This window comes from Ascaphus truei, chromosome 6, assembly GCF_040206685.1.
Source record: "Ascaphus truei isolate aAscTru1 chromosome 6, aAscTru1.hap1, whole genome shotgun sequence".
NCBI classification, from domain to species: Eukaryota; Metazoa; Chordata; class Amphibia; order Anura; family Ascaphidae; genus Ascaphus; species Ascaphus truei.
This window is the reverse complement of record NC_134488.1, coordinates 103,018,534-103,038,950: the sequence shown is the minus strand read 5'-3', so window position 1 is coordinate 103,038,950 and position 20,417 is coordinate 103,018,534. Positions and strand designations below refer to the sequence as shown.

The window sequence follows — 20,417 nt, the reverse complement described above, 5'->3', positions numbered from 1 at the left end:
AAGCAGGAGGGGGAGCGCGTTGCGTAAGAAATCACTTAATAACTGATTTCTCAGCGCGACAGGTCACATGAGCGGTTCGCCCAATGAGAGCGAACCTGCTCCGTGACATCACAAGGAACAGCCCCGACGGCCAGGGAAAGCACTCGCTTTCCCACAGCCTCCGCACGGGAGAAGGCACCATGGCCCCAGACTAATGTAGGAGGCATTTCCAAAGTGACGTCCCTTCCCCTTCTGATGAGGCTCAAGAGCCAGAGCCTGACCTCTCTCTAGCAGTGCATCAATTGTATCTAGTAACTGACCAGTCAATAATATTGCAAGAACTACATTTCCCATAATGCTGAATTAAATAACCCGGAGCAAGCGATTGATTACAGGAGAACGGATCGTTCTGCAGCTTAGCTAAATCACTTGTCAGTGTGCAGATTGTATTGATGCACATATTGAATGGGGAAAAAATATATATATATAAAAAAATTTTTTTATTTTTTTAAACATTGCTTAATAAAAATCGGCCAAAATGGGAACTACGCAAAAATGTGGACACGTTACAAAGCCAAATAGATGTTGACTTACAAATCACCTTATAGGAATAACAAATTTATTTTGTCGTTGATGTGAAATATATAAATCTATTGAGATGTCAACCAACTGTTTCAATGAAATTAATAGGCTTTTTCTTAATTTGGACACAGTATTAGTTGGCCGACTTTGCAATTCCTTCCCAGAATAATCAGCAAGTGCTCCCATATGGTGAAATACGATTTGCGTGCGACTGGGACATGCAGAATGGCCTATGGATCACAAGATGAAACCATTTCCAATAGTGGCAAAGTAACTGACCTTCAGAAGTTTGCCCTTGGCTATTGCTAATGTTGCCAGCCAAGAGGGTATTGGAGATTCATCCTGCTTTAACTGCCAATCAAGTGAATGGTAGTTAACGCTTGATTGAGCAAAGATACCCTTTATCGGAGCTTAGTGAATCCCAGCCTAAGTGCATGGTTTACTAATAATAATCTATTTACATAAAGTATAAAACACATCTACATTTAATTTTAAAGAATGGTCTTTTTTTTTCACATTACCTATGATTGTTTCTATTTAACCGAACTGCACTTTTCTACACACTTTATAGGCGAAACAGAAATAGTACGTGCCTAGTTAAGTCTATGAATAGGTTTTCATGGCAACTCACGTCAAATGACACTGCCGGGTCACGTGACATCACATGACCCGCGGCGTCCTAGGACAGGGGGTGAGCGCTTGGGCTGCCAGGCAGGGGGGTGCAGCTCAGAAACTTTGTGCACCCCTGGCTTAGATGAGCATAATAAAACATTTATTACTAGCACTATTTAGCATATACATGCATGGAGAGTTGGACATGCAAAATTATATGTACCTTGTTGCTCCATTATAAAGAACCACAATTTAAAAAGTTTACATTTCGACAACTCGTGAAATCAATAATTTTTCTGTTGAATATTACTTCTCAGTGGGGACAAAGTGCTCAGGAGATCAAAATATATTTTCTCATATTCTGAGGATTGTGAGGCAAGATTGTTTTCATACTATTAGACTAAAACATCACATGTGCAAAAAAAAAAATCATAATTTATCTTTATACTATTCAGTTCTTAAAGGAGTAGCCGATTTTAATAATTGTTTTCACGGTCACTTTTCTTCCTGTATTTCTACTACCTCTGCAATTACCTTAACATGTATCAACACTTCTGACATTCTGTTTGATAATGCACTTCAGATCTCTGCAATGATACTACTTAAAATGTGTAATACTGTATTCCAGAACAAGCCATGGGAAAAAAAAATTATTAAACAATATGCTATGCAGTACTGAAATTGTGAATATGCAGAAACACTTAAAATATAGAGTGCCCTGGAACATGTTACTGTAATACAGTTTCTTCCCCCTAAAATAGAAGTTACATCAAGATGTAGATAGAGGGTATGGAAATGTTTGTTAATAAAATAAAGATACAAAATAAGGAACATTGTTTATGCAAGTAGCAATTAATAATTAGACCCTAAAACACAAAGGGTGTGGAAACGGCGCTATACAAAAAACTTGAAATATCCACTCACAAAAATGTATACCAAAGCAGCAGTTCAAGCAATATCCTACGTGGTTTTGTTTTTTTTTTTAATAAATCAGTTCTGTACTATGAGAAAAAACTTGTATTTAAAAAAATTAAAAAAAAAAAAGTTTAAGACTTTTTTAATGTTTCTAATGTAGGAAGCATTTGCAAAGTGACAGTCCCTTCCCCTTCTGATACGGCGGGGCTCAAGAGCCAGAGCCTCTCTCTAGCAGTGCACCAATTGTAACTGCCCAGTCAATCACATTCCAGGACTACATTGCCCAAAATGCTGTGCAAGAACTGAATTAAATAACCCTGAGCAAAGCGATTGATTACAGAACAGCTCGATCTGCAGCTTAGCTAATCACTTGTCAGTGTGCAGATTGTATTGATGCACATATTGAATGGGGATTTATTTATTTTTTAAATGGCAGCTTGAACTGCAGCTTTAAACCACAACATTTGTTTATGATAGTACATATACTGGTAATAGCTTCATTAAGCTAGGCAGAAGGTTTCAGGCCATCACTTGAGATTGATGTCCATTAAATACATGTGTGGGGTTACCCTTATTACGTGTGGGGTTACCCTTATTAATAGAAGAAAAAAAACGAATATCAGCTCAAGGAAAGCAGTAAAGACATATATAATACAGCTCAACCCCGTTATAACACGATCCGTTACAACGCGAATCCGCTTATAACGCGATGCCTGCGTGGCCCACAATTTTTTATTTTATGAATACTTTACAACACGATTATTGGTATCTTAAATACTTTATTGTACATTGCATACAATTTTACATTATTTCTAACGCGATCCGATTCTTTGGACCCCAAGCACAGCATTATAAGGGGGTTGATCTGTATATATATTATCAGTGTAGCGGGCTACTATTCTACCCAATGAGCTGGCAGTAAACCCGGGTATTAACAGGTTGCCAGTAGTTGGTATGGGGTTTTCCCCCTCACCTTTGGTACTGCACTTGAGTGATAGCAAAGGGTGGCACCTCCTGTTGTAGCTGGGACAACGGGGTGCCCATCTTCTGGCTGTACTTAAGGGCAGGACCGACCTAAATTTAGAGGTTATTCCATCCCCCGAAGGAAGGTCACACTACGGGGAGCCCGAGATTGGGGCCTACCCATATGCTCTTCCTTACTCATTATGAAGCACCGTCTTTCTCCTCCTGCTGAGTGAGTCCGAGTGAATAATCACTAAGCAAACTCACCTCCTTGTCCCCCGATGTTGTCCAGGCGATCGGATTGCCTGCAAGAAGTAGATGGATCGATGGGACTGCTGCTCCAAGGTGAAAACATTGTGGACTCACCAGCGTTTGAAAAAGAAAATCAATTTATTAAACTACATAAAGAGACCAAACAAAACAAAACACCTCCCACGCCCACTGTGGCACTTTCTCAAGTGCCACAGTGGGCATGAAATGCGTGAGAGCTTTGTTCTGTTTTGTCTCTCTTTATGTAGTTTAGTAAATTGATTTTCTTTTTCAAACGCTGGTGAGTTTCCACTATTTTATCACCTTGGAGCGGCAGTCCCATCGATCCATCTACTTCCCCTTATTAATGTCCACTGATATTACTTTATAGAACAAAAATCTGAATGTCCCGTGACACACACACACACACACTTCATTAGTATGCCCAGAAATCCCACAGGTGATATGCCTCCAATTCCCCAAATAAAACGTTTTTCCATTTACCATGCAGGTGGGCAATACCCGATGACAGGTAACATGATCCCGAAACGTTGGATGTATTTTGCTTGGATATTCTTGATCTCAGCACTAACATTTTGTCCAGCTCCAGTTTTGATATTTTTTTGTGAATGTGTGCGCGATTTGTTGCCACTTAGTGTGTAACGAATTCTGCTTGCTGTTTTAGCCAAGTTTGGATGTACCTACCCCATTATTTTTGTATATTACTGTATCAGCACCTCGACCGGGGTCTCCATCACTTCTCCCCAGAGCCAAACATTCTTTCATTGTTCCCAACATGTCTGATTTTTAGTAAGGGCATAGATCAACTACATTTAAGCAAAACATTGCTATTTGTTCACTTTGGACCCAAGGGGGGCTGCTCTTTAAGAGCCTGTCTGATCTTTTGTATTACTACTGTAATGATATACATTGTTTATTAAAAATAGAAACATCAACTCTCATATCTCAACGGAACAGTATAGTGGCAGGCACATTTGTGCAGCTCCCAGTTGAAGTGGAAAGCTAGAGATCTATTCTACAATTTGTGTCACGCAAAAAAAGGCGTGTCTCGGGAAGGGACCAAAAAAACAACAACACATCTCTAGTCCCCTTTTTTTCACATTACACTTAAAGATTGAAGCTGTACTAACATTGTCATCTATAGATTAATCAGTGGAGTTAAAGTGAGGGGAAGTGGTGAGCATCTTAGCCAAAGCAAACATGACAGTTTTTGGATAAGGTCAATTATTTTAAACGTGAACTTTTTCAGATAGCAAATCCTTATTTCACCAACATATCTATAGTTTCCATGTTACCACTGCTTAAAGTCTATGAAAGTCCAAATACTCTGGTGATAATTTTAAAGCCCCAAAAAATTGTTGTTTCTCTCACCTATCTTCTTTTATTATTCTTTCCCAAAATATAAAAAAGGGTCTCAGATTGCTCTTTTGTAATAAAGAACGTGCACATACTGAATAGTCACACACAGTGACCCCTTCCCTCATCACCCTTGTTCTTTTTCCCCATTACAAGGCGACTTTATAGAAAGTGTTTTCATGCCATCAGATCACCGGTCCATGCTACCGTCCTCTGACAGGTTCTGGAAGCAGGTCCGGAGCAGCCGCTCGCAGTACTCCAACTCTTCCTGAAACAAGAAGAATTCTTTGCATCAGGGTCTCGGAAGTGGGGAGTGCTTGTGAGTCAAGTATTTACTCAACCTCTAGTCAACCCTGTCCCAGTGAGACAGACATTAAAGAGAAGAAGAGCAAAGCAAAGGCTTTTGATTACGGTTCCACACAAGAGGTTGTTTTCAAAATAAAAAAAATTGGACCCAGTAATAATATATACACCTGGATTGAAAACAACAGGGTTGTCATAAATTGAACTTTTTCAGTTTAGGCTAAAGTCGAGAGTGGAGTACCTCAGGGAATCGGTACAGGGAACTCTGCTTTTTAACTTGTTTATTAATGACCTTGAAGTTGGCATCGAGAGCAAAGTCTCCATCTTTGCTGATGATACTAAATTGTGTAAGGTAGTAGAATCAGAGCAGGATGTAATTTCTCTCCAGAAGGACTTGGAGACTGGAAACGTGGGCAGGTAAATGGCAGGTGAGGTTTAATACAGATAAATGTAAGATTATGCATTTGGGATGCAAGAATAAACAGGCGACTTACAAATTAAATGGGGATAAATTAGGGGAAGCCTTGATGGAGAAGGATTGAGGAGTGCTTGTAGACAGCAGGCTTAGCAATAGTGCCCAATGCCATGCAGTAGCTGCAAAGGCAAACAAGATCTTATCTTGCATCAAACGGGCAATGGATGGATAGAAAGTAAACATAATTATGCCCCTTTACAAAGCATTAGTAAGATCACACCTTGAATATGGAGTACAATTTTGGGCACCAATCCTAAGAAAAGACATTATGGAACTAGAAAGAGTGCAGAGAAGAGCCACCAAATTAATAAAGGGGATGGACAATCTAACTTATGAGGAGCGGCTAACTAAATTAGATTTATTTACATTAGAAAAGAGACGTCTAAGAGGGGATATGATAACTATATACAAATATATTCGTGGACAGTACAAGGAGCTTTCAAATTAACTATTCATCCCAAGTGCAGTACAAATGACACGGTTGTCGCGGTCAGCGTAGCCGGCCTTCATTAATAAAGGTGGAGCCCGGCTGGCTGCCCCTGAAACCATATAGTATGGGCTGAGAGTGTCAGCTCTTGGGTCTAATATTGTACCTTACTGTGTTGCCTGTAATTTTGTTCCTCTGTTATACTGTCCCCCATAGGGTTATAAACTAGGAACTGTGTATGTGGGGTTAACTGTGTAAGCCCAGTGGGCTAGTTAATGCATTATCTGTGTATTCCCTTTGCCTCATGGGCCTGCAACTGCCTGTGTCAGCTTGTAAGTGGATTGCCTTGTATGGGTGGCCTCTTATGAGAAATAGCTGCAGGGCAGGGACATCTGGAACATGAGGGAAAAGGGCGGGGGGGGGGATTTTAACCTGTTGCCTGCCAGCAAGGTATTCTAAGCTGGTGTCTTAGAGAAGAGAAGGTTAGAACCCCACATGATAGGCGCAGATGGTGGAGTGCAAGCTCTTGTGTCTAAATGTTGGTTCTCTATGTTTTAAAACTGCAATGCATTGTGTTTGTCCTGTGATTTAAACCCAGGTTGGTGACAAAAGGCAGTTTGAATTAGCACGTGAATTACATGTGGATTAGCATTTCAATGCCCCAGCTCAGCTAGGGATTCCAAGCCCCAAATCTCCAGAATTTATTTCCCTTATAAGTATAAGGTCCCCCAAAGTATATTCTGTAAGGAAGTGTACTTTATATTGTGTTTTAATGTTTACTATAAGGTTCTATACAGAAAGCACAGGCATATGGAAGATGCTAGCTAGTTTGCATAGATTCCATAGTTCAGAGAGGAGAGGACTGGCAGAGGGGGGAAAACCATTTGGTGAGCAGGATGTTCAGATTAGGAAATCTGTTTTACGTAGACACAGCGGAGCCAGGGAAAAACGGCCCTGGATGTCAAAACTGATAAGCAAGGTTTCTATTGGCAAGTTTTGAATTTATCCCTCCTATCAGTGAATGTGTCATTTCAATCCCTGGTTTAATTGGCTATTACACTCAATGATTTAGATAGGAATCCAGCCTACATAAGAGCGTGCAGTAAAAGCAGCTCTTGCTCTTTTTCCTGTTGGAGATCTGAAGACAAGCAGCTGCTGGCGGGCCTCTCAAAAGATGCTTCTGTGAAAGAGCTATTCACACATGGAAGCATGGGGAGGCCTAGCCAGCAGGCTGGATTTCGGTCCAGGAGCCCAGAACCAAGGTCCTATCAAGGTAAGCCTTTGCTGAACAGGCGCCTTGCAACTAGGAAAGGGTAAATCTCTTCCCCAGACCCCAGTAAGTGTGTATATTCTCTGTTTCTTGAATTTCTGTGTGTTTCCGAGGTCTTATCCGAATAAACCGCAATTTATTTTATTTTACTGCCTGTTTTGCCTTGTGACTGATTAATGAAGGCCGGGTACGCCGACCGCGACAACGGTGTCATCCCTTTAGGTTGGAGGAAAGGAGATTTCACCAGCAACAAAGGAAAGGGTTCTTTACAGTAAGGACAGTTAAAATGTGGAATTCATTATCCATGGAGACAAATGGCAGATACAATAAATGTGTTCTTTTTTAGAAAGGGACGGTATACAGGGATATACCAAACAAGTAAACATGGGAAGAATGTTGATCCAGGGAGTAATCTGATTGCCAATTCTTGGAGTCGGGAAGGAATTTATTTTTATGAGATATCATTGGATGGTATGACACTGGTGTTTTTTGTTTGCCTTCGTCTGGATCAATAAGTATAGATATAGGATAAAGTATCTATTGTCTAAATTTAGCATAGGTTGAACTTGATGGAAGTAGGTATTTTTTCAACCTCATCTACTATGTAACTATGAGTGGTGCCAGCCTCATGTATGTACGCGTGTATATAATACAAATGTCCTGCTCGACGCCATATTTGTAAATCAATATTTTAATATTTTATTGACATTTCGGTGCTGCTGCAGCACCTTCGTCCTGAGGTCATCCAGCACATTATTACTGTGTAGGTTTTCAGGGGACTAGAGAAATCACAGAACAGGCAGCACCCAAATCACAGCGCTTACTGCATTATCGGTGTTTGAGTGGGCTCCAACACCATTTTGTTTTGTATATCTCCGTCTATATATAATGCCATACGCCTCTTGGAATAAAAAATAATCCTCCCAAATTTACTTTTACTCCATAGAAAAGAAGCTAGCGCAACCTCTGGAGTCACCTTTGCTCCATTTCAAAAGGTATCTGTGAATACACCTGAGATACATGCCAATTTCAATATATTTTGCATATTTGAAATAGCACATGTCCCAGGTATAAAAGTCAATAGGTATTCTATTAAATAGGACTGACTGTTCTCCTGAAAAAAAACCTTTTCAGGGTATGGATTAAAAACTGTATTTGCAGTAAAGTGGTACGATTTTTTTTTTATTTTGGAGACTGAAAAAGAGGTAATTGTTCCTGATTAACGAATTTAAACGAAAAGTTTGCACCTTTTAAATCGGCATCCATGCACTGGTTATGATTAAAAGAAAAATGCAGAATAAAATAAGCTGTGCTTTCCCCACAAAGGAGAGGCCATTCTAATTAAATATTTCCCCTATTACATGTTTGAGAGGCAGTTTGCTTTTCGGAACGTCACAAGACACCTTTACCCTGTTATGAAGACTGAACTCTCCACCCCCTCAATACAGCTGCCTCTTTATCTGAAGCTACAATTTCGGTGAAAGAACGTAAAGCATTGTTCCATGTCAAACTATTTCCAGGAATAATATGGGGAGGGACAGAGTAGGCAGACAGACAGAACAGAAACTAGTCTTTTACACATTAGTCAGATCGTTAATTAACAGTTTGGATTTAATTGCAGAGTGCAGGCAAACATTTAGCTGGGTTTCTGCAAATAATTAAGCTTTAAAAAAACAAAACAAATTAAATGTAACAAGTAAATGAGCCGTTAGTAGAACTATAGCCTTTAAGGGTTATAATTTAGTCATGTTAAATTACCCATTCATACATGGGTATCTTAATACACGGTATCTCTATTACAAATCCAGTTACAGCAGATAAAAAAAAGTCTCAAACAAAAATCACATTTAAAAAGGATAATTTGAAAGGACTGTTTAATCAGCTCTAGTGTAGGGAAAAGAATGAAGTTAAACGTTTTGTTTTTACCTCTTAATTGGATAGGGAATTACAGTAGCTTGTTCAAAAGAGGGTTGACATTACAATGTCTTGATTGCTCAATAAGACTGAACAGATAGGTACTTGAGACCCGTGTGTAAAGGTTGGATCCCAGCTGTGTTAAGCACTCAAGGGCTTTCCTTTGATTTTATTTACTATTCCAGTACTTGTGCAAAATTCTAACAAAGTAATCAAATAAAACCAGCCTCAGAAACAAAAATATAAAATAAGGCAATAAAAGATACATTCTTTGATGATACAAGAGATGCAGGAGGGATAGCTTATTAACGACTTTCCAACCCTGCGTATTATACAGTGTTTCCACCCTATAAGGTTCTCTTAGGTGTAACCAATAAATGTGTTTTTGTATTGATCCCATCTTGAACTATTCACAATTGCGTTGAGACTAAACTTTATTGTACAAACACAAAAACAAGCCAATTGACACAGCATTTCCTTGATACTTGAACACTATGAGACTGGGTGGCAGTCCGTGCATACCTGGAACTCCTCTTGTTTCTGCACCAGTTGACATCGCCCTTTAAGAAACTCCTCAAAAGCTAGGTCAGGGTTTCGGCACTCGGCCACCCCCTGCGGGAAGTCTGCCACCAAACTGCACAACACATTGGAATACCGTGTTTCAGGTGAGTCTGCTCTGTTATTGAAGATATTATGCGCTTTGCAACAACAACAAATATTAACTGTGCATCATAACAAATGTATTTTAACATCATTTAATGTACATGCTCGAGCTCTGATGGGGAAAATAATTAACAGGGCGACTAATGAGACGGTATAAGTCCTATTCAGATCATCTGGATCAGATATTTAAAATCATAAACATGCTAAATCTACTGAGCCATCACCCTGCTGGTCCCTCGTGGCTGACGCCCCCCAGTTCCCCAAGGTATTTGTAATTTTTTGCGGTCCAGTTTTGACAAAAAAAATTAATAATAATAATGTCCTCAAGGTCACAAATAGAAAGTTACGACGTCCCGCTGACGTTGGCCACCGGTGCGAGACCCGATACTGTGGCTGTGTTGGGTCTACTGGCCAAGTATTCTAGCCTGGCAGAGAAAACTGGTCATCGATCAGGAACCAAGGGATCCCAGAGGTTGGGGAAGCACAGATCAGCCCCAAAATCACACCTTAAACTTACACTCCCAAAATCTGGAGTTTCTACGACACAGGGAACCCCAAAAGCCCCTAAACAGGTCAGGTTTTTCTATGCTTTACAGGGGACGTCCTGAGCCCATAAACCAATACAGGTTCTAGGACACAATGGCACTAACTGGGGTACCCCTATGTTATCTAGGGATCCCCACAGCACCAGTAACACTTTTCCTCCCTGTGCCTCATTTTAATGTGCACAAAGCATATATGTACTTAACACCCTTTGTTAATAAAATATACACTTTACAAACCGAAGTCTTTCTGGTATGGGAGATAGAATAAAAAACTGCACTTTATTTTTCAATAGCCATATTCCCCACACACTGTTGCATAGACTTAGTACGGATTCTAAGAATCCCCTCACAACCTTATATGTATGGTTGGAGCACCTCAGAGCCCCTATACCGTTTCTGGGTGACCTGGGCATTTACTGGGTATTCCCATTAACCTAGGGACCCCTTGACTGGTTCAGGGACACCTCACATCCCTATGCCCCTTTTACCTTTCTGGTCTGTGCTGAAGCAGGGAACCCCTAGTGGTGAGTCACGAAAGCGTTTTCAAGGGGAGGTATTGACAGAATCATGTGCCTACATGTATCCAGGAATCACTCATGATTCCCGAGTACATTTTTGGGGTATCCAGCAACTCTGGACCCCGGCTGCCTAGGCACATTCGGACATCATTTTCTCCACAAAACCCCCCTTGAACCTTGTACCACAGCAATCTCTGCTTGCTGGCACTCCTGGAAAGGTAACAACACATAAAATACTTTATTACTGCATAATTATACATGATACAAAAACAGTTACTGAGCTCAAGAGCTGACACTCTATAAACCCAACACACGGATCAGGGGTAACCAAACAGGCTTAAACCTTAATTTGAGAACATGGCTACCCCTACCGTGTCAGAGATGTTAAGCTAAAAAAAAATTATAATTAAAATACTCAGTCTCAAAAAAAAGAAGAAAAGAACCAAATCATTGACGCTTAACCAATGAAACGTGCCGTTATCATTAGTTCACTCTGATCCTAAGAGCAACTGTCCCTTTAAATACCTTTCCTGCTTGAGTAGCTAATGTTTCTGGTCACTATAACGAAGCGAGTCCTTCCACTTGAAAGCAGAAAAACCTGTCTACGCCCACAAGTCTAGCACAGTTAGGGTTCCCAATATCAAATGATAGACATCAGGTATAGGTGTCACAGGTCTACTCTGAAAAGAATGTGACATTCACGGACTTCATGCAAAGGGAAGAAGCGTAAGATGTACCTGCAGAGAGCACCTAGGACATGCTCATGAAAGGGGCTATGTTCTGTACGGAGTAAAGAGACCAGCTGATGTACCATTCCCATTGAGCACAGGGTGCCTGCAAAAGAAGACTCAAATCTCAACCAAAAACAGCAGTCTATTCACATTGTGTATTTTGCCAATTACAGTATATACAAGATACATAATTAGATGCAACAAGTTAAAGCCAATTAAAAACCGGAGAACACCGTTTTTACTGCTGACAGACTTTATGATCAGGAGGATGGGGTTCTGTATTATAAACCCATCTGAAGCCAAAGGGGCTGATCAGTGAGAACCAAAATAGCAGAACACCTCTGTAAATATTGAAATACAACAACAGTTAAAAAAAAAAAAGTTGGCTGCATTACAGGAGGAAGTGAGGAGAGGAGGAGAACCAGTACATGGAAACTCTGCCACAATGTCAGAAAGATGCTGTACCAAAAATAATTAGCCCAGTCATTGAAAAATACATCTCCATAAAGCTGAGCCCTGAAATACATAGGGCACAGTAAAGATTCCAGCAAATAGGAATGTTATACCCCCAAGAGCTTACTTTGTATATTACATTTTCATTGGGTATAGTTCTGTTTGGTGTACTAAAGCTAACAAACATACAGATACCCAGCAAGCTCTCAGAAACCCCCCCAATATATATATATATATGTCAAAGGAGTGCTACTGGGCGTGGCTAATTGTATAAACAAGAAACAAGAAACAAAGAAGTCCAGAGCAACATCCAACATCCAAAAATACTCAGTGAAATATTAATTAATTTTAATCAGTGTTAGGACCTGCGATATTATGGTCATGCCTTGAAAGTGGCTCGCAGGCTTATACGCTTTGGCCAAAGGGTTAACTAAATGACCCTTTTTCAAGAGATACAGTATATAGGTATTTCACTGGTATTTCAACATTGGATGTTGCTCTGGACTTCTTTGTTTCTGGTGTACTAAAGCATTTGAACAAAGACAAAGATCTGTACGCATATACAAATAAACACAAAACAATATGCTTTTAAACAAAAAAAAAGCTTTTCACAGGTTGCACCTTTAAATGCAAGCGGAGCGACACCAGGTCTGTCTGAAGCTGGTAGGAAGAATGAAACATTTGCTAACGAAGCAAGTTATTCTTAATGGACACTAAATGGTACTGTAGTAATTTTCAGCAAAGCGCTGACCAATGACGGCTTACATATTGCTGTGAAGCACAGGACTCATACAGAAAGCCCCTCTGGCTTGCAAAAGATACATTACCTGTCTCACCATCTGGGTTAGTAATACAGTTTGAAGTGCATTATTGTGCAATGCTCCTTGCAGGTGGAAATGTAATTCTTACACTGTGTTTAGCATCAGCACTGCCTAGAACTAAAGAGTTATTGGAACAGTGTCCCATGTATGCAGGTCAAATGTATGATTGCTTTATTAAGAAAAAGCAAAAAAATAAACCCTCTTATAAATAATAATTTTCCATGGCGTTTACATAAGAGCATATGCATAAAATACTGAATAATCTGTTAAATGAAAACTATAGTTAACCCATTTATAGTAGTAACATTTTACATAACATATAAAAAAAACATCCTACAATCTAATAAGCTTGCCTACCTATGCTTTCTGTTCCCCTAATGTACCTTTGTGTTCCGGGTGGCTCAGCAGCAGGTTCTGCAACAAGAAAGCGGACTTGACTTTCAACTTAAGCACATCACTTTGCATGGCCCGCATCAGCACAGAGAAACCGTCCTCCTTCAGAAACTCCACCAGTCCCGCTTCCTGCTCCCGCACCAGGCCTGTCGCAAAGAGGAAAACTCGCTTTCCAAGAGAACAGCCAACAGTGCGTGTGCTCTGTGTCTGCATCCCTTTTTTATCCTGTCCAACATTACAGACTACTTATGAGATCAGGACACTCATGAAATTGGGTGTAACAACCCCACATACTCCCCTGTACCGAGGCGAAGTTAAAGTATAGTGAAGTCTGGTAAAACACTGGGGCAATAATCGATTTATTTGGTCTTGTTCCTGTAGAATCAAGACCACAATATTCTACATCGTATTTAGTCAGGGAGTAAAGTAAGGATGCAAGTTAAATTAGCCAAGGTTATGAACTAGGGAGTGTTTCAGTAATGTAACTGAGCCCAAAATCTCTGAGCACACACATTTAAATGTAGCACCAAATATAGTTAAATAGTTAAGGCATTATGCATGTTTTCCTATAGCCAACAACAGTAAATTAAGACAGATAAGTGGCATTGCTGAGCAATGTCAGAAACAACAGTCATGTCACTTCCTATGTAACTTTCCTGATATGTGTTTTATGCCCACTGGCAGTAATATAACCATACCAGTTCAAGGAAAAGCAACAAGGAAACTTTACAGTGACTTTTAAATGTCTAATATAGCAAGATACTTACAAGAAATAGCAAAAAGGGCCTTTACCCTCACCACATCACTACAGTCAAGGTCCAGCAGTTGCAAGAGTTTCTTTATAGCTGCAAGGCTCAGCGCAGTCTCCTGGACAAATGGTACATTCTGACTGCAAATACCAATCAGGTCAGCAGCTCTCCAGCGCAGCTCAGCCTCGGGGCAATTTAAATAGCTATTTAACAGCAGGTGCATCCCACTCAGCTTGCAGAAATCTGAGAGACATTATATTGGAAAATGTAACAGCACAATGAGAAGCGCCGCAGCAAAATACATCAAATACCTTGTGTGCATCCCAGGAACTATAGTGCAACCAAATGACTTGTACCGGCGCTAATAAACACCTTAATATAATTAAGTGCAATAAACAAATGCAATACTTAAAAGGGATGTGTATCCCAGAAGAACACGCTTCTCCACCTTCCAAGGAATATGTACAGATTCCTTACATGAGAAGACTTGATCCACAGGGGGGGGGGGGGGAAGGGAGCGCTCCCTTCCCCCCCCCCTGTGGATCAAGTCATCCCAGGAACTAGACATCAAAGGGAACTATTAAGCAGCCAGGAATATGAACGATCGAAATATTAAAAGCATCAGCACTGGGAAATAAAGACTTCAACACTTGTGTGAACAGTTGGTTTGCTGCCCATGGGTTTAGTATGCAAATATTATTGGTATTCTCAAACATAACATTGTTACAACAGGAAGTAAATATGGTATGTGTCTCACTGTATTCTTGGGCAAGTCTATGATACGGACTCATTTTCAACACACACGTACATTAAACAGCCTAAATCTCCTAATCCAATACGTTCTTTGGTAAAGCTTATAAATTTGCCACAGGTTACTTCTTAAACTTATTGTGGCTCAGGGTATGCTTGGAAACTACCGTTGCCCTATTAACAAAATTCAAGGTACCAGCAGCATTGTCAAGGTTTTCACACAAGTCGGCCAGCAACTCCAGTGCTCTCTCTTTCCGTTTTTCTTCATCCTCTGTGTCGTTCTCGATCTTGCTGCCCAGCTCCTGAAGACAATGCTTTATCTGCTGCACCTCGTCTGCCTGGCCTGCAAAGGCTCGGTTCATAGCTTCCTGCAGCCACTGCCTCCTCTGAAACATGGGAGAAAGAATCGGAGACGTACAGGGACGATAAGAAGCTTGGGGGCACGTGCATCAAGTGCCGGTACAATTCCCATTCATGTCAATGCACGTTAACGCCGCAACCAGTGCGATAACCCGTATCGGCACTTGATGCATGTGCTCTATGGTGTTTATTATAGTATGTTAAAGATATAAATCAGGACTTCAGGCCAAAGAAAGACATGGCTGGCTCAGATATAAAATACAAACACATTATTACCATTTAACAAAAATCACAAAGACCTAAAACAGATGAGCTGTTGAAATGTAAACTTGCTGAATATCCGGCGTAGCTTTATATTTACTAAACATTAGTAAATTTTCATTTAGAGTGTTGTGTTTCTATATAAAACAGAAATCCCAAACAATCAAAAGCATTTCCAGAAACTTTCCGACCATTGGATATAAAACGTAACCAAAGCATCCTCAAAACCTCATTTTTGAAAGTGCCTTCATTGTTTTACCTGCTACAAAGAATGTTGTTCAATCACTGGGCTCAAGGAGTGGCTCAGCGACTAAAGCCACGGATTAACACCGAGCCTGGTTCACATCCCGGAGTCAGCTCCTTGTGACGCTCTGCACGTCACTATGTCCCTGTGCCTTAGGCACCAAAAGATAAGATTGTAAACTCTACGGGGCAGGGACTCGTGCCTGCAAAAATTCTATGCACAGCACTGTCAGCGACATACAAGAAAAAAATATCATTATTACGTAAACATCAGTTTGATTGTTAACAAGCTTGTCAAATATTTTACTCACAGGAGTGAGATAGAAATGGGATTCAGGAGACTCAGGATTAGATTGCGTCAAAGGCAAGTAAAAAAAAAAAAAAAAGCCAAATGGGATGAAGCACATGGCTAAGAAGCAAAGCCATTGTAAACATAATTCCTGTTTAAAGTCCAAATGGAGGGTGGCCAGAAATGGGTATTAACATAATACCCATTTTGGCAGGAGTTCCCAACTGACTACCTAAAGTAGACATGATTAATATTTAGAAAGTACTAGATCTAACCTTGGAATAAAGTTCTAATGTTTGGATTTAGTGGTGCCATCCTACTTAGCATCACATATTGGTGTTGTAATATTGCTATGGTTCATCCATGTAACATTCATCATCTTGACATTTAAATGATACATGAGCTTTGCAAATTTAGGACAACAAAGACAAACGCTACCCCCCCCCCAGAAAATATCAAAAGAGCACACAATACATACTGCTTTTCTAAGGTCTTGGTAGTGGGCTCATAGCCAACGTAATACAGTAATAGTGATTTAGGGCTAAATTAGAGAGCAGTCCCTGGAACCATTTTACATTAAAGCAGAAATCAGTGCCGCTCGCTAGGTTTTTTGTTTGATATGTTTTACCCACCTGATGTAGCCGGTCCCCAGAGCTGATCTTGGTTCCCCCTGGCCCATGAGCTTTGAGTTTTTGATCACTAAGCAAAAATATTTGCAGTGTCGACACAAAACGACAGCGTAGTCCAATAGAACAAACTTCTACTTATGATATCGTGGCCATATTTCTCGTTTTTTGTATCTCTATTTATCTATATATCTATATAAAAAAAAAATAATCACACACACTACATTTTTCTGTGTAATATTTTTCAGGATGATACAAAGGTGAAGTAAAGATCATTTGTAACAGAATGTTCTTATTTACAGACTGCATTGGACATTCCTTTCACTAGATATTTGGTTTATTTTGCATCGAAATACACATCACTCCACACTGCAGTTGATTGCATAACTCAATGCACATTTGGGAGCATTAGCCAACATTCAAGTAGCAATTTGTGCAATACAATACCCAGCCAGCCCTTCTAGAAATAGTTGTGTCTCTTTGGCAGAGAAAAAAAAAAGAGAAGTAATTTTTGTAAGGGTGCAAAACAATGCATGGTCAGCCCCCATCTAGCCGAGAGGAGGTTAACCAAGGTAAAGCAATACATTGCCAATTTCTCCAACAGAAAATGCCAAGTGTGGGTCCTGTTTAGTGCTGTCGTACCTCTACAGACATCTGCTCTGTTTGGTTAGGGGTTCCTGATTCTGTGCCAGCTTCAATGGCCATATGAAGAAGTCCCTGAAGGTTCTGCGGGTGTGGTCTGTTTTCCTCATGTCCACCGTCAGCCATGGTATTGGTCACACTACTGACATTATAAATATAAACAATTACATTTGGAAACTAAGCTTAATCTACCACTATTAGAAATAGATATACAGAGAATGTACTCAGTGCTGTACATAGAATCATGCAGCCACAATGAGCTTGGGCAGGAACACACACACACACACACACACACACACACACACACACACACACACACACACACACACACACACACACACACACACACACACACACACACACACACACACACACACACACACACACACACACACACACACACACACACACACACACACACACACACACACGTCTTTCAGCACCCTGCACAAATAATAAATTCATGGGAAATTTACACAACAAAAGCTTATAACACCAGACTCTAAATAGAATGCATTACGTATATAAAACTTTACATATATTTTATAGTTCTAGCGTCCATTTCTAATACTACATTATTAAGTCATCAAAGGTAAACAAATCTTTCTATTAAAATGCTCACTATCTGTAATATTCAAATAATTCCTCTCTCATCACAGCTGTATTATTTTCTTCATCCCACGCGTTTACACTGTAAGAGCAAACGATATCAACATAATCAACATGTGCTATTGTTCTGTTAAATGTGTGGTTTCAGGGTCAGGTCTTAAACAAGCCGTGTTTAAACTGCCACACACCTTTCCCCACAGCTTGAGAGCAGTGTGTGTTACAGGGCCTTGCAAGCCAACAACTACAACTCCCAGCATCCCTTGCTACTATCACCACGGCAGCACCGGGACTCTTGCAGGAAGCACTGTGTGCCTAACATAAAGTACTTCCAGTTTATTACAACTCCAAATCTAGCGTGCAGCATTTCACTGGGTTTTACATGGTTCGTTCACTTTAATCAGCTAATAGATATAAATAAAATACTTATGAGATATATGAAAGCAGTTGCACAATTTAGCTTTACACTAGACCAAAAGCGATGCTGTGGAAATATGAATGAGTATAGTTTCTAAGTCAATAAAAGAAAACATGCTGATACTGTTACATGTCATCTAGTCCTATACCTGAGCTAAAATACAATTCTTTACTTACTGGAGTAGAGTTTAAACTATTGTTGCATTCATAATTAATTACTTATATCAACCAATTGAATGCGTAATATGCACAATATAACACTTAATTCAATCCCTATGGGGCCAGCAATGCATTACAAAAGAATGAACAAGATGTACATCTCCAATCCAATGTAACTTCCAATACTAGTGCCTATTAATAATAATAATTCTGTGATTATAATAATGCATGAAGGCACATGTCTACAAAAGCTCTCTGTGTGCATGTATGGGCTTTACATCCTCCTCCAACAGAGGTGACAAGCTACACAACTTCCAGACTCCTTGACACTCACGTCTGCTCCCTGCAGCAGAAACTTGTCTTATGTCTCTCCTTCCTACCCCAGCAGCATTTACTGTGCAGTGTCTCCTTCCTACCCCAGCAGCATGTAATGTGCAGTGTGTCTCCTTCCTACCCCAGCAGCATGTAATGTGCAGTGTGTCTCCTTCCTACCCCAGAAACATGTACTGTGCAGTGTCTCCTTCCTACCCCAGCAGCATGTACTGTGCAGTGTGTCTCCTTCCTATCCCAGCTGCATGTACAGTTCAGTGTGTTTCCTTCATACCCCAGCAGCATGTAATGTGTAGTGTGTCTCCTTCCTATCCCAGCAGCATGTACAGTTCAGTGTGTTTCCTTCCTACCCCAGCAGCATGTACAGTGCAGTGTGTTTCCTTCCTAACCCAGCAGCATGTACAGTGCAGTGTGTTTCCTTCCTACCCCAGCAGCATGTACAGTGCAGTGTGTTTCCTTCATACCCCAGCAGCATGTACAGTGCAGTGCCTCTAGGTATTCCAGAATCTTCTTCCTTCTGTTTGAGTCATATTCAGATATTCAGATTTCGCCACCTGCTGGACCTTATTTGTAAATGCAGTTATTCATTCCAATTTTCATGCTGCAGTTCCCCCTAACCACCCATCCTTTTTCTTACCAGGATGGGAAGGAGCTTCCAGATCTGAACTGCACTAATTTCAGCTCTGGGAAACCCCTAGTTGCCAAAATACTTACCAGTGAAACTAGCGCCGGTACTGAGCGGTATTTAAATCCCCACACATGGTCAATACAGATGACATTGCAGTTTCCTATTGGGCCGCATGACGCGAAAGATTTAAACTTCGGGAAACTGCTTTAGGCTGAGTCCACGCTGGCGCTGAGCGCGCTCATGCTTGGAGAGCACTCCAAGCATGAGCGCCGGGTGTCCTACATTTACACGCGTGCGGGGGGGGGGGGGGGAGGGATGGCATTGCAGGTAGTTGAGCGCGCGGGAAAGTATACATTTTTGTTTATCTAAGCGCAGAGCGCGGGTTAGTTATATATATCTATATATTTAAGTAACCGTCGCAAGCGCCGCCCGCTCAGCGCTAGCGGGGACGCAGCCTTAGATGTAATGCAAACTAATTTTGCTCATACACAATACATAAATATCATCTTATAATCTGTTTTCCCTTAGTTGTTCAATTCCCTTAAGGTACTCGTCAAGTTAGTCAGTTAGCATTTCTTAAATAAATATCCTTTCTTAAAAAATAAATACAAATGTAAGTGTGAAAATAACAATGATATAGTATATAAAACAGTAGCCATACACTTTATCCCATAGTACCATCATACTTTAAAGCAGCATTTCATTCAAAATCCTGTCTTTTTAAAACTTATTTTTCACATGCTGCTAGAGAGCCAATAGGGCTGCCAGGAGTCCCTGCACAGAATTGGATACATTTGTCACGCTGCAAGGACCGGGCCAGTCAGAGCTGGGACACAGAACGGTGAGGGTGTGCTCAGGGTGTCAGGGCCCCTGAGCTAGGCCAGAGACCCCCTTATAGGCCCCAGCTAGGCCCCGACTCCCCCATAAGGTTGTGGTTGCTACAGGGACAGGCCCATCAGATAGGGACACTGCCCCTGTAATTGAATAGTGTCAGGGAAACAGCAGGACGCCATGCAGAGACTTGAGGCCTGTGCTTTGGACTCAGACCACGACTGCAAGGCAGAGACTATTAAGGTGGTACACACCGGCCGGAGACCACCCCACTTGGAGGCAGACGATATTGCTGACGGCGAAGGCGTGGGACCGGACGGATCCATCTCATCAGTT

The 20,417-nt window shown here is 40.8% G+C and overlaps 1 protein-coding gene across 14 annotated transcripts; it reads right to left on the bottom strand.

Moving 5' to 3' along the window:
* Window positions 1–2,128: 2,128 nt before the first annotated feature.
* On the bottom strand, window positions 2,129–19,181 carry HSPBP1 (HSPA (Hsp70) binding protein 1). Of its 14 annotated transcripts, none has more exons than XM_075605423.1 (9): window positions 17,908–17,956; window positions 17,733–17,801; window positions 17,111–17,252; window positions 14,886–15,075; window positions 13,958–14,182; window positions 13,181–13,336; window positions 11,530–11,626; window positions 9,589–9,700; window positions 2,129–4,945 (listed from the first exon to the last, which is right to left on the bottom strand). In XM_075605423.1, the coding sequence occupies exons 2-9, from the start codon at window positions 17,762–17,764 to the stop codon at window positions 4,868–4,870; spliced, it is 1,032 nt and encodes a 343-aa protein (XP_075461538.1). In that variant the 5' UTR covers window positions 17,765–17,801; window positions 17,908–17,956; the 3' UTR covers window positions 2,129–4,867. The 14 variants fall into 14 exon arrangements, with proteins under 14 accessions (XP_075461538.1, XP_075461540.1, XP_075461545.1 ...); XM_075605425.1 differs by having other exon boundaries at window positions 17,111–17,249; XM_075605430.1 differs by lacking the exons at window positions 17,733–17,801; window positions 17,908–17,956 and adding an exon at window positions 19,087–19,181 and having other exon boundaries at window positions 17,111–17,249.
* Window positions 19,182–20,417: the final 1,236 nt, after the last annotated feature.

Excerpts from the sequence above, each read along its gene's own strand:
- HSPBP1 (XM_075605423.1), bottom strand. The coding sequence starts at position 17,764 with ATGAGAGAGGAATTATTTGAATATTACAGATA. Across the intron at positions 15,076-17,110 it reads CAGAGCAGATGTCTGTAGAG|AGGAGGCAGTGGCTGCAGGA; the intron begins GTACGACAGCAC and ends CCCATGTTTCAG. Across the intron at positions 13,337-13,957 it reads GGCCCTTTTTGCTATTTCTT|GCCTGGTGCGGGAGCAGGAA; the intron begins GTAAGTATCTTG and ends TCTTTGCGACAG.